General features: G+C 41.4%; 2 protein-coding genes across 4 annotated transcripts in view; one reads left to right on the top strand and one right to left on the bottom strand.

The window, feature by feature from the left end:
- The window catches only part of ACMSD (aminocarboxymuconate semialdehyde decarboxylase), a 38768-nt gene extending 31772 nt beyond the window's left edge, over window positions 1-6996 (bottom strand). For both annotated transcript variants that reach the window (XM_039702553.1, XM_039702798.1), the window contains exons 1-3: window positions 6879-6996; window positions 5465-5534; window positions 2436-2491 (exon numbers count right to left, since the gene is read on the bottom strand). The gene's annotated coding sequence lies outside the window, so the exon portion shown is untranslated. The remainder of the gene's footprint in view (window positions 1-2435; window positions 2492-5464; window positions 5535-6878) is intronic.
- A 45-nt stretch (window positions 6997-7041) lies between these two features.
- Window positions 7042-14181, top strand: part of TMEM163 (transmembrane protein 163) — an 86335-nt gene continuing 79195 nt past the window's right edge. The window contains exons 1-2 of one of the 2 annotated variants that reach the window (XM_039702930.1): window positions 7046-7498; window positions 12455-12574. In XM_039702930.1, coding sequence (XP_039558864.1) covers window positions 7345-7498; window positions 12455-12574 — 274 coding nt within the window. In that variant the 5' untranslated portion in view covers window positions 7046-7344. Of the gene's footprint in view, window positions 7499-12454; window positions 12575-14181 lie in introns of both variants that reach the window. The other variant, XM_039703011.1, reaches the window with a different exon arrangement.

Raw genomic sequence — 14181 nt, 5'->3', positions numbered from 1 at the left:
GGCATTTGTAGGTGGAGTGGATTTAGAACTCTTCATTCTACAGAGAAAAGTTCTTCAATTTCCTAAAGATGCTCCTCTCCCTTGTAAAACTGGCAAATGCTAACAGCCTTGCACAACTGCTAATATAACATAAATGATTTATTAGGGTTATTAACCAACTACCTTATCCATCTTCCATAAATCCAGATCTGACAGTGTTCACTATGGATAGACAAACGTCAATATTCACAGCTCAATTCCCCATGCAAGACCAAATAGAGATCCACTGCTTTTCCTACTGCTGCACGCAGAGAAGGGCCTGGCCTTTGGGTTCAAACTTTTGGGGTTGAATTCCACTAAAAAATGGCCTCCATTTCTTCTTACAAGAAGTATAACATGAATTATGTACTTCACTCTTTAGGAGGATGAGAAACAATTAATATACTGTGAAAATAAAGAATGCAAAAATCTTCTACCATTCCCCTTTATATTGTTGACAATATTTCTGCCTGTTCCAAAAAATTAGTATCTAGAGAATTTAATTATTTTACCTACAGCATCTTCCTTCATTAAAATGAAGTATTCAAACAGAAACTGTGTGTCAGGAAACTAATTTTCTTTCCTCCAGGACAAAAAAAGCAACCAGTAACAAAAAATCAAACAGGCAAAAAACATTAAGTGGGTAACAGATTCCTCTAGGTATTAGAAATTTTATGTCCATCAAGACCTAGCAGTTTGATTTAAAGTGTCAAACATCTGCTTGAGAAGGTGTCAAAAAGCCTCCAAAACTGGCACACAGAGGAATGTGTATGGCTTCCTGGCTGTGAAGAACATGTTTCACAAAATACTCATTTTGGCAGAGGCTATCAGGCTTTTTCCATACACACTCTGCAGTCATCCTTGCTAAATACTCAGGTGGGAATGTGCAGATCCCCAGCAACAATTTGTTTGGCATCAGAAAAGGATAAAATACTCTTCAATAAAACACAGAAATATTATAATCTCATAGAGTTTATCAAACAACTTACAGCAAAAGCGAGCTCTGGAGTACTTACTCAAGAGCAAAGAAGCAGCAATTTAAGAGGAGTAGAAAGGTAATTCCCTCAAACACTCACAGAGGGTCTTTTGATAATGATGACAATACAGCAAGAAAAAGAAATTGTGTTGCTGATGACATAAGGAATAATGTACCAAACCAAATCACAAATTAGAGCTTAAAATATGAGAAAAGATGTGAGTTAGGCACTATTCCCCATTAAAACCATTTTTTCTTTTTCTCTTTTCTCTAACACAGGCATTAGATCCTTACCATCAAAGCAGGGATTACCACTCTTAATTTTTTTCAGTTTTTAAATGCACAGGATAAAATTTATAAACTATAAATATTTCATACATGCATGGGGGAATTTGAGTATGGAGTAAATGTGTATCTACCTTTTCATGCAGGCTTTTTTAACAAAACCTGGGTCTGGCACGGTGGGAAAAGGGCTCGGTGGACAGGTGCATCAGGAAGAATGGACTTAGCAACAGGAAAAGTGACTCAATCTATATATGATAAAAAGAATGTTTTGTGATTTCTGTAGTTCACTTATGTTTAATCATATGAACTTAATGGAAAATTGTGTATAAATTTTTAAAATGAATGTGAGAAAACTTGAAGTTATGCAAATTCATTGGAAGTGTCTGGTTGTTAAGATGCCTTAGGATGGGAATTATCATCAAGTAATTATAAGCAATTGGATAAGTTTATTACAAAATGATATTATTTTGCTTCCTAGGAATTTCCTGGCTTTCCTTTTTTCTTTTCTTTGATGCAAAAATAAAATATCAGCTGCTTAAAGTCACATCATCCAATAGGCTATGGTTAGAGTCTCATGGGAAATAAGATCTCTCTACATAGTGTGGAAAGCAGGAAAAAAGTAAAAAAGGGGAAGATTATGACTTAAGTAACAGGTTGTTACCTCTTGAAAATGAATTTTCCCTTCCATTTCTCTTCAATATTTGTGAATATTAACAATGAAATAAAACCACTGTCAAATAAGCCAGTTTTATAACACAAAACCTGGAAACGAGAGGTCTACAGTGGTATAAAGGAACAACTTTGTTTGGAATAGACACATTTAGTCTTGCTTAACTGCAAAATATTTCTCTGAACAAAATCATGAGATTGGTTTTTATGGTTTCCCATATTTACACAGCAGTTTTATCTTGAATTAAGAACGGCTCTTAAAATAGTTGAGAAATGCTCACTGTAAAGAATCTTTTCCAAGATTTTCTGCTCATTTTCAGACGACATATTTTGCAGCCTCTGCCTTTATTCCTCCTTTGTTGCCACAATGGAATCTATCAGTGCTTGTGGCTCGTGCTGGCTGTGGCATTTTTTGCAAATATGATCCTGCAACAGCATTGTATAGGGAAAGGGTAGGTGCTTATGTGAGGTGTCATCAATTACTTACCAAGGTCACTGCATGCTGTATTCTCTGGGAATCATATTAGGGGCACTCTTCATAGCCTGAAGGAAAAGGTACTGAATTATCATATTCTTTTGCCAAAATAACATTCTGATTACTTTTGACCCAAGTTAATATTCAGTCTAAAAATGCCAAGAAGAGAGGCAATTTCAGTTTAAACTCTATTTAACCCAGTGCAAGACAAAAACACTAAACCACCGACACACATTGGATGGTAATTTAAGCAAGGTCAGTGGTTTAAAAATTAGCGTAGTGTTGTGTACCAACATCAACATTATTTTTAGTTCTAAATTTAACAAAAAAGGTGACTAATACTAGGCTGAGAGATATCTCAACCTGGTTAAAAGAACCTGGTGTTCTCATCCTATTGACCACTGAAAATGCTGTGGGGCTACAGGTGAGGTACAGAACAAGATCAAGATCTGTATCTGCCTCTAAGTGCATGCCACCCAATAAACTAGGAAACAACAGAGTTAGAAAACATCGTACAGTGTGCAGCCTAACTTGTTTGTAGAAGAAAACTGTGGGAGAAAAGAAGACCATGGCAGCCAATATCACACAGGACGGTTGAGGGACTATTAAAAGAAGCGATAAGGTTTGTGAAAAAAAAGTGAGATACAGAATCTAGAGGTTTTCATCACTACACAGACATATTTAATCTAGTCTTTAGAGAAGGACATGTCTAAGTATCTTATCACCTCATCCACAGACAGACACAAGTAGGGAGCTGTGGTGCAAACCTGCGGTGTGTTTAAGCACCACAAACACTGATGGAAGGTGCTGCCTTTTGGGATACCAGGATAACTCAGTTTCAGACTTTGGTCCTAGAGGAGTGACACTGAAGATGAGCTATAGTGATGGCCTTTATGGGACTGATGGGCACCTGTGTCTTTAGAACTGGGTTGGTTCTTAGTTTTGTTTGAGATGTGTCCTTGCAGCACTGCTCCTGCTGTAGGGCCATGAAAGGCATATTGATCCAGCAAGAAGTGAGAATTTTCTTTTGACTCTCAGCCATGAAATGTCTGATAGACCAAACTAATAAACCATCCTGGCTGACACCTGCACTTCCTGATACTGCAATATAATGCCACTGACAAAGAATTTTCTTTTGACTCTCAGCCATGAAATGTCTATCAGACTAATAAACCATCCTGGCTGACACCTGCACTTCCTGATACTGCAATATAATGCCACTGACAAACACAGTATTCTGTTGCCAAAAAAGGGCAGTTTTGTGTTCAGTGTATGGGTGAAATTCAACCCAGCAAACAAAATGGTGTATGGGATTATCTTGCTCTTATGCCTTTAGGCATAATAAAAAATAATCACCAGGTCAGCTGACCAGCTCTTTCCAAATCTGCAAGAGTGCTCTTAATTTAAGTGCTGCACTTAAGAGGTTGGTCAATATGGAACATGGACAAGTTATCAATGAAACCAAGCAAAATTCCTCCTCAGGAGCCTTTGAGTGCACCACTGTGTTCTGCTAATTCAAGTGAAAACATTCCAGTCAGTGGTGCTAAAAAGAAAAGGAAAAACAGAAATACAAATCTGATTGATATTATTCATAGGGAGGGAGGGAGGGAGGGAGGGAGGGAAGGAAGGAAGGAAGGAAGGAAGGAAGGAAGGAAGGAAGGAAGGAGATAAAAGAACCACAACAAAAACAGACCACAGACAATACAGATAAGGAAGAATTTCTTTGTGTTGTTGCTGTTTGCTGTGGTGCATGAGACTTCCATCTCATGTGAAATCTCCTTTCTCTGAAAGTCAAAATGTTAGGAAAATTAAAGGCAGCTCCAGCTGGGAACAAAGTTCTGCAAATATTTGTTAATTTACAGAGGATGAGGAGATGGTGTCAGTCTAGTTAGACTGAATCCAGAGACATGCCCTTTTTTAAAAAAGCTGATTTTGTCTTTCCATTATTCCTATCCAACAAGGGGAGGTTTGGGGGAGAAGAAATAAATTAATGTATTAATATGGCTATTAGAGTGAGGCTTTTTATCTTAATTAACTTTGCCTATGTTAATGCCTAACCTTTTCATACACAAGAAGTACAACAGGGCTGGAAAACAGGATCCATGCCTTTAAAAATCTAGCCCTACATCTTTATCCAATTGAATACACTTTGTGTGAATGTAATGAAAAATAAGAGGCAATTCTGGAAAGCAGCTTCCAGCAGCTATGATATGACAGTCTTTCTGCTTCTTAGTAGCCAGTTTGCATAGACAATGGTGTGTTCTGAAAGGCCCTCCATTGTGGATCTGCCTAATGTTTTGAATTTGTATTTGCTAAATGCAGTGTATGACCCTTCTCATGCTGTGTTTGAAAGCACTGAAGAGAGTAATTTAAAAGAAACTATAATACTCTTTGCAGGCATCATATTCTTTGCTATAGCCTGAACACTATATCAATTATACAATTAGAGATAGCTCCAGTCCCTGCCAGACACAGCTTTATGTAAGAACAGCAATTGAGGGCAACTGAAAAAAAGAGAAAGAAACCCATTAAAGTTTAAAACTTGTGCTTTGGTGTTCCTAGTTCCTATTTTTCTCTAAATCATTTGGAAGCCTACCCCTTTGACCTCCTTTTAAAGAAATGGTATTAGGAATCTCCAGGCACTTTCCTCTTGGTTTGATTTTTGCAAGTTCTAAGAATACCAAAATAGCTCGGAGACACTAAGAGAAAGGAGGTAGTGTTCAAGGAGAGTCACTGGCCAGTTTCTCATTTCTGCAAGGAATAAGGAAGTTCTTGCTGGAATGGATCAAATATGGATTTATCTCCATAAAAGAGGAGGGATCCTGCAATAACAGCATTGGGGAGCATTGTATCTGCTGCAGCAATTTCAAGGGACTCTTCATGGTTTGTCCTGGCTTTCCTTCTCTCTGACCAGGATACAAAACTGGTTCTACTCATTTAAGGATTCTCACTTTACAGACACATTTTAAGTGAAAGAGACACATCACAATCTATTTTTATAGTAAGCAACAAAAGGTGAGGCTTTTCTACTTTTCATTTACCTCTCACATGCATACATCCATCTGCTGCAGCATCTTGCAGGTTCTAGGTAACCAGAGCTTAATAGAGAGCCTTCAAAGAAAAAAAATATCAATTTTTAAAAATGAAATTACTAGTTTTCAATGCCTCCCAAATCAGTCCAAACCTCAAAAAAAACAGTTCCCTCAAAAGAACTCACTTGTGTTAACCTACACACGTGAGGAAAAAACTCTTTTGACGTTAACATCAAATAGGCATGTTGGAATTTACTATCCATTTCATGAGGAAAAAGCAAGTAATTTTGGCACTGCTTATATTCATATTAATGTTGATCCAGCTAGAAGAGCAAGAGCTCTGGGATCACAAAGCAAGGTAGGATGGCTAGGGATGAAGGTGAAATTTAGGTGAGAGCCAGGAAGACTTCAAAAATATTTCATACAGTAAGTATGGAATACTATACAGAAAGAAATCATAAGATTAGGTAAAAACACCAATCCCTCAATTACAACAACCATCTCCACAAGATTGCCAAAATGCCGATCAATTTCTAAACCAGTATTTTATGTCACTTAACATTTATTTATGTTTTACTCACACTTCTTCAAATAATTAATGATTTAAAATTCAGATTAAATGATTTTGAAGATTGGTCTACAGTTTTAAGAGGCATTTCTTAAAATTAAGACATTTTGGTAACAACGTTCCACTGACTATTTCTAGACAGGTATTACTAAACTGCTACAAAACTTTTTGTAAGGCTGACATCAGCAAGATTCTGCCAATTCATAAAATCATGTCCTTATGTTGGCATAAATATTAATTTCCTTTCTATATTCCCCAAATTCACTAATTTCTCAAAGGAGAAAGGCAACCTGATCTCCATAAAACTAAAATGGGGATTGTATCCTTATGTATCACCAAAGGACCCGGGCTGCAATGTTTAATTGTCTTTTGATGTTTTCCTCGACAAATTTTTCAAGTCAAAACATGCTGCAGCTTCAAAATATATCTGCATGCTTGTAAGCATGTAGTTGGGAGACTGTGCTTGCACAAAGAATGCTTTGTTTGTTTGCACCTCTCCATCTAGCCATTAGAAACCGGCAGAGAAGAAACAAACAGCCATGGCACAGATTTAGCTGTAAAATTTACATTTTTAAAAAACATTTCTGTGCTGCTGAGATTTTAGTTTTTTCCCCTGTGTTCTTCTGAAGCCCTAGGAAAGGCAGGTGAGCAGTCTGAGGACGCCGGCAAGTCTAACCCCGTGCCTCAGCGTGAGATTGCTGCGCGTTCGAGGGCAGTTTTAGGCAACTCCGAGTGTGACAGAAAGTCGGTGCCGCGGGCTCTGAGAGGTGCCTGCGTGAGGCCATTCTGCTCCGACCCCGAAAAAGGCAGAGGGAGAAGGAGCAAATCGCCGGCCGAGGGGAGCTGTGTCTTTACCTGCGTGAGGGGAGGCGAGGCGGACGGGGCCTGGCCGCGCAGGGCCGCGGCCCTCAGGAGCGGCGGGAGGGCCGCTCTGCACAGCCCCTGGACAGCTCTTCCCCCTCAGGCTCGGCTGCGGGAGGAGGAGGAGGAGGAGGCAGAGCCCGCCATGGCGAGGGGAGGCTGAGGAGGGCCCCGCTTCCAGAGCCGGCGGCGGAGCTCGGCGGGGCGGGGAGGGGACGGGCAGCGCCGGGAGGCGGCACCGCGCTCCCACCTGCCCCTCTCCGCCGCGGGCAGTGATGAGGCGGCCGCGGGCAGCGGCTGGCGCGGAGCAGCCGGAGTTTGTTCGCTGCCCGTCCTCGTCTCCCTGATGCTCTGAGCCGGAGTCTCCTCCTCTCGCCGGGCTCGCACCCGGGCTGGATGCTCCGCTCGCTCCTCGCTTCCCTGCCACAGCCGCCGGCCGCTGCCCGCCGCCCCGCAAGACATGGAGCCGTCCGCTGCCCCTCTGGACACCACTCCGGACCCCGCCATCGTGCAGCCCCCCGGGGCCAACCCGCCGGGTGCCCCGCGGGAGCAGCAGCAGGAGCAGCTGCGGATCGGGGAGAGCGGGCAGTTCAGCGAGGGGCTGGAGGACAGAGGTGAGCGCCCGCCCGTCCGTCCGTCTGTCCCCCGCTTTCCTGCACGCTGCCCTGCGCTGTGGCGAGCCCCACCACCTCCCCTGCGTCCCGAGGCGCCTGGTACCCACCCCGACGGCTCCTCCGACACCCTGTCCGCAGCATCCTCTCGCTCGCTCCCCTGGACCCGTACCCTCCCCATGCCGCCGCAGCAGCCCTGCCGGTTCCCTCCCCTTCAGCCCTGGCAGCCGCACGCCGGTTCTTGCCCCCCGAACTCCCCCTTTCAGCCCAGCTCTCCCACCCCTCATCCCGCCGCTGGCAGCCGCTTAACATCCCCCCGCGCCGCCCTCGAAGCTCTGCCCCGTTTTAGCTCCCGTGCGAGCGCGCTGCGCGACAGCTTTGAAGTATTTTTATAAACTCTATTCGTGGCTGTTCCCACCTCGCCCGAGAACTTGCCTGCCTGGCGGCGGGGCGGCTGCCGGCGGCACATGGCTCCACAGGCAGCGCCCGGGCGAGGGGCGCGGGTGGCGGCGGCGCTCCCGGCGCTCCCGGGCCCGGGGCTTCCCTCCCTCGGGAGGCCGCTGAGGTGCCCAAGCCGGCGCTCGGGGTGGGCGCAGCCGCCCCCCGAGCAGCGGCACAACGGGGCATTCCTGGGGGGTCCGCCCCAGCCGGGCTGCGGGTTGAAGTCGGGGCGCTTGTCTGCCTTCCCCCACCGAGCTGTGCACTTCCACACGACTCGTTTTTTGTTATTTGCGTAAATACCTGGCCAGGTGTTTGGAAGCTGCCTGCTTCCGACCAGCGTTACGCTTTAGCGTGAAGCACATCCATTTCGGACGTCTGTGCAGGGCTCACTCACCGGCCGCCCACAAAGGCAGCTGCCATTTTAACCCTCCCCACTGCCCTGTCCTCCACACCGCCTCCAGGCTCCTCTTCCATACTATTTGTCTCCATCTTTTAATTTTATCTATTGGCTTCCCTTAGCCTCTCTCTCTGTTGCCTTTTCTTCCTTTTCCATTTTGCTTTCAGCATCCAGGAGTCCCTTTTGTGTTCTCAGTCTTCATCCATAGCCCCTTTACACGTAACCCCTCTATGATCCTGTTCTTTGCCCATCTTCCCAAAGCCTGTGCCTGCCCCCAGGTCGTAGACACAAAGTAGAGGAGTGAGGGGGAAGAGCATTCACTGCCTTCCTGACAGCTTCCAGTCATGCTGGGGCTGGGGACAGCCCTTACTCAAGGGCTACCCTCGCTGTCACTGCCATTGTGCCTGCCTGAGGGCAATCTGAGCTCTCTTTTACATGAGTGAGGAGTTTTGATTATGGTTCCAACACAGGAGTTTGGTTACAGAAAATTTTAATTAGTGCCCAGTATGACAGAGCCAAAGGTGAAAGCTGTTCCTTTTGGCATTAAGGGTAATTCCATAAAGAATCGTGTCTGTTGTACCTAACCTATCTCTTTCTATGAGGGAGATGAAGCTAAAGCTGCTGATTTAATTTTCTTCCTTGCCTCCATGCTCTTTCTGTGGCCCTTGCAGTACCTTTCTTTTAGCCTTTCCTGTAGTTACTGGTTCCATGTATACCAGGATAATTCAGTCATTGTAGAGGGAAATCTGGTATGCTTTTTGCAGGTTGTCCCTGTTGAAAATGTTAGCAGTCTGTCCTTTTAGATTGTACTTTTCCCTACAATCCTTTCCAATGAATCATACCAGATCCAGTTATAGAGATGATGCTTCCATGTTTGCTAAAAATAAATACTAACCCCAAATTTTGGAGCAAGATATTTGCTCTTTAAGAGCCAGATCCAAAATCGGTGATAATTTTGTGGATGGGACCCTTATATTAACATCCTTAGGTGAACAGGTTTTTTATTAGCCTTATCTCTTCCACAATTTCTAACTTGACATTTTAAAATGATCCCTTAGCCAAATAGAAAAGTACTTCTGGTAAGTCAGCATATGGTAAAGAATATCCTAGAATCACTTCACAAATATGCCAAGCTTGTGTTCTGCAACTGTTAGGCAGGTTTTTTTCTCCTTCTGATTTTTTTATGGAAAGAAAATCTGTTAATATGTGAAGATGCTGAAAGATAAATTAAAAATCCAGTGAATTTAATCATTTCATCATCTTTTCTATACCTTAAGGATATCCATGTGTTAAATAAATTATTGGCAATAAAATTACTCAGTATGTTAATTTCAGGGCGGAGGAATTTCATTTGTAGATGGTAGCTGTTTATTTTTGTAGCAGTGCAGGTCATACTGAAATAACTTTTATCCTCCTGTGGATGCTTGCTTTCTGATGGTCAGTGAAGAAATATGGAAGTTTACCTTGTGAATTTCGTTCTTGTGTGTAAATTAATGAGCTGTTGTTGACTCTAAATAATTTTTATTCTATGGGCTTGGTAGTCATGTGAATGAGTTTATATCTTTCTGTGCTGGCCTCAGGACACTCCTAAGAATTACGTGATCTTTCTTGGGGGTGAAAATTTTAAACACAGAAAATGTGTTTGAATTATTCCAGGAGGGAAGGGATCACACCGCTGACAGCCAGAATGTGCCAGCCATTTTGAGAGACAGAGCAACACACACACGGCAGAAGTGGTTGAGTTTCATAAAGACCGCAGTCTCTGTCATACTGGACACGTGCTTGACATGTGAATAGTAATCAGGAGTGCTGCACTAGCTCTGGGGCTTGTTATTCATTCCTCAGTTTAATTAGGATATTGTTTGATTTGTTAGTATCAACTGTGTATGTTGGGCTTCGCAGGTAATAGTGAGCTGTAGCCATGAATTAAAAGATGTCTTAAAAGAAAGAAACAGGTGAGGATATCTGTCAGTCTGATCTGTGTTTATTTGAGGTTTGAAATATTGAGAGTCAAAATTGGCTGAGAAAACCTTTTGCTTTATGTTCCAAAAAGATTTAGACCATCATTTGAAATCCTTGATTTGGGGAGGGGGTAGGAGGGGTGAATACACAAAATGTGAGAAGATGTGTTTTCTCTATGGTTAGATTAGTAGAAATCCCTCCTATGTTTCAAGATGAGATGTTGAATTACCTCATAGCAGACAGCAATTAAACTGTACATCGTTATATATAGTAGCAGAAGATAGGCCAAACATTTGTGGGGAAAAAAAAATTCTTCACACAAATGCAAGCAGGCATGTGAGAAGTAGCTGTGCAACACTATCAGTAAAAGACTCAAAGCTTTTGGAGTCAACATCTATCAGCTTTTGTGTATTAGACAGACAAAGAATGCAGGTAATAAGAAAAAGACAAAATTTCAATATAGGGCCTGGTCCATGCAAGTTTGGATATTCTTTTCCATTCATAAAGGGGGGAGGGTGTAGCACAAAGTGTGATAATATTTAAAATTTTCTAAAAATACAGTACAAGCATGAAATTCTCAGAGTGGCTTTTTGAACTCCCATAAACAAACTCTCTGTGCCTTATTGTAACTGGGGTGTAAAAAGCATAAAGAATTTTTCCAAGACAGCGTGTATCCCACCAATTATGCTGGGATTACAACCAGTAATTTTAACAGACTCCAAGTGGCAGAATAAAATCTGATGGCTCAAATTTGACCACCCCTGGATGCCTGCCCCTCTGCTGACATATTGCTGCCCCCAAGGCAGAGATGTCTGATTCAGTTCTGAATTGATTCCAAAACCATTGCAGTTCTCAGCCAGTATATTACAGTCAGTTGAAATGAATATCTGTAAAGGTTAATAAACTTGGTTAAACATGGTGTGGATTCAGGAATACACCGAGAACCAGATCAGATGTCCCTGCCTTGAAAGTGGCAATAGCCACCAGAGAGAAAACTGGGGAAGATGAGGATAGTAACAGCTTCAACTCTTATGTTTTAATCTGGTGCTGAGTCTGACACAGCCCCTATTCTCCACCTTTTGTCTGAGACCTTAAACCAGCTACTGAAAATCGTGCTGTTAAACCAATGTCTCAGTTAAATGCATTTAGTGCAGGCAGATCTCTCTGAAAAGTGCTCATCATCTGAGAGGAACCACCCACATCTTCTGGAGTAACTCATTAAGAAATTTAAAGCCTTCAGATTTTCTCTCCAGTTAAGCAGATATGAGCTGAAACTTGATGGTGAAAACGAATGTATGTTTCAAATTAGATGACTGTATTAAGCATAAACTAATCAGAATGGGATATACAGAATGGAAATATGTAAAATTCTGGATGCATTTTAGAAGTGGTTTAAGATTCAGACTGAGAGAATAAAAACCAAAGAATGTTAATTTATGTTTAACCTGCATTCTCTGTGATGTAAGATCAGTGGACAAAAGACTCACAGACTGAAAGCATCAAAAAAGAGAAAAAGCAATAGGATTCCTTTGTGTTCAACAGCCTTCTGCACCGATTGCAGCAAAGACAGAATTGGGTCTTCAATTAGTTCTAGATGAGAATGTGTTCTTACCCCAAATAAAGGACAAGGTGCTTCAAGAGGCTTTTTCAGCTGTGACAGCTTTGATTCTGAGGCTTGCCCACTTGTGCTTTGATGATCAATATGTGCAGTGAATCCCTGTGCTTTGGGAGGTGATTCCACAGGGACTGGTGAGCAGGAGTTTTTCTCCTATGTTAATTAGCCCCAGGATCCTCAAATTCTGAAACAAGTGTTGATCTGAGGGAGTATAGGACTGAGCCATTTCTTGTGTAGAGATACAGGTGGAGATCATATTGATTTGTGAATTTCCATGACTGGAATGCAGTGCTCTTTTTAAGGAATTGATGTGTGGGTCTTTCTGTGTGGAGTCAAAACAGCTTGTGTGTGCTCTTCTTGCTTACTCACATGTTTCTGGTGGCCTCATTCACTTACCCTTAATGATGTGAGCAGGATTTGATTCTGTATTGCTTCTGTGTGTAATATAGAATGTAAATGTGTCTTCTAGGGCTGAACTGTGCTCAGCTGTGTTTTTAAAAGGAGCAATGCATTGTTCATACCTTCTTTGCTTATTGCTTATCAGGTTTACTAGAAAGCAGTACAAGGCTAAAACCTCATGAAGCTCAAAGCTACAGAAAGAAGGCATTGTGGGTTTCCTGGGTCTCCATTATTGTCACACTGGCTCTTGCAGTGGCTGCTTTCAGTGAGTATTGGGAATATTTTAAATTTCACACCTCTTCCTTTTTGTTTATCTTTTGGTCTCAGAATTTCTTTCGTTGTGGAAGCTTCCTCATGTTTTATTTTTTTCCTTTGCAACTGCTAAAGAGGTTTTTCTCTAGACTGGCTGTGTCTGCATGGTGCTTATAAATTAGTAAAACTGTTGGGTTTCTTTTTTTCTGCAGAGCATAGGGTTGTTGAAGGTCGGAGAAGGAAAGAGGAGATGTTGATTCCTGCTAGCATTTATACATGTGGAACTGTTCATTTTGGAGAATAGTGTAAAAAATCATTATGCAGTGGGTTGCCTTTTACTGAAGAAGTCAAATATGACAAATTTTAATCTGTTTGGGATTTGTAATGGGAATGCTATAATAAAGAATAGTGAATTGTAAGGGAGAAATATATAATTTATTTGTATTACACTGACAGATTACCTAAAACAATGCTAATCTGAAAGAGAAATTCCATTTTCTTTTTAGTACAGTGTTTTTCTGTAAGTTCCATAACATTTTTCTCATTTACCTTTAAACAAAGAATTTGATTTGGGGCAAAAAAAGTCCAAACTAAACCCAAATCACTTTTATATGGGAAAAAAAAATCGATTTATTTTATTTCAAAACAGGAAAAAATGCATCCGTGTGTAAATACAAATTTTAGTTCAATGCAAATTTGAGAAATACAAGCTTTCTATCTTGGGCAATTAAGTAACACATGAAAGACAAAAAGAAACATGGACTGTAGAACAAAATATTTTCTGTGGCACATCCTCTGTTTTAGAGAGTGAAAAATCAGAAGTGATTGAATTTATGCTTTAATACAAACAAAAGGAAGGCTCTGACTAGGAGACATCAAAGAAGTCCCAAAACATCATTCTTAAGCTTCATAAAGACAGACTTGTATTGTTTTTCCCTTTTTTTTTTTGGAATCACAGCAGCATGTCTTTTGTTATTCTAATCTGCATTGTATGACCTGCTGCTGGAAGTTGGTGTCAGCTCCCAGGAGAGGTGATTAAAATCTGACCAAATGGTCTCTGAACACTCAACATATATTACTCAGAGCAATTTATATGGAAACACAGGTACAATAACTTGGTTCAGAAATAAGAAAAAAGAGGAGGAACACTTAAAAGCAGAATCTGACACTGTAAAGAATTTGAATGTTAACAAGAGAGTGAAACAAGTTTCCATTTTGTTTTGCTTCATGGAAATACAGTGGTCTGTCTTTGTTACTGAAGCAACATAAAGGTAAATACTAAGTTACAGAATAACCTTGTTGCCTATTAACACTATAGTTTTAAGGAATATTGTGATATGACTTGATTTTATTTTTCATTTTCATTTGTCAGGGTTGCAGGTATTAAGTGTAATACAGATAACTAAACCTGTGTCTTCTAAAAGGATCCTTAAAAACATTTTTTAAGGTTATTTACACCGAATTCTTTTTTTATTTCCCTGGTTTTGGCACTCTGGTAGTGTTTAGAGGAACAAACAACAGCAGAAGTGTAGTCCCTGTCTCAATATTCTGTGGCTGTGTATTCAGCTGGAGGGTATAGACACTGAACTACTGAAATCACACCGATAACTAAACCTGTGT

The sequence above is a fragment of the Passer montanus genome, unplaced genomic scaffold, assembly GCF_014805655.1.
Source record: "Passer montanus isolate IOZ18808 unplaced genomic scaffold, ASM1480565v1 scaffold1, whole genome shotgun sequence".
NCBI lineage: Eukaryota > Metazoa > Chordata > Aves > Passeriformes > Passeridae > Passer > Passer montanus.
This window is presented reverse-complemented; position numbering and strand designations above follow the sequence as displayed.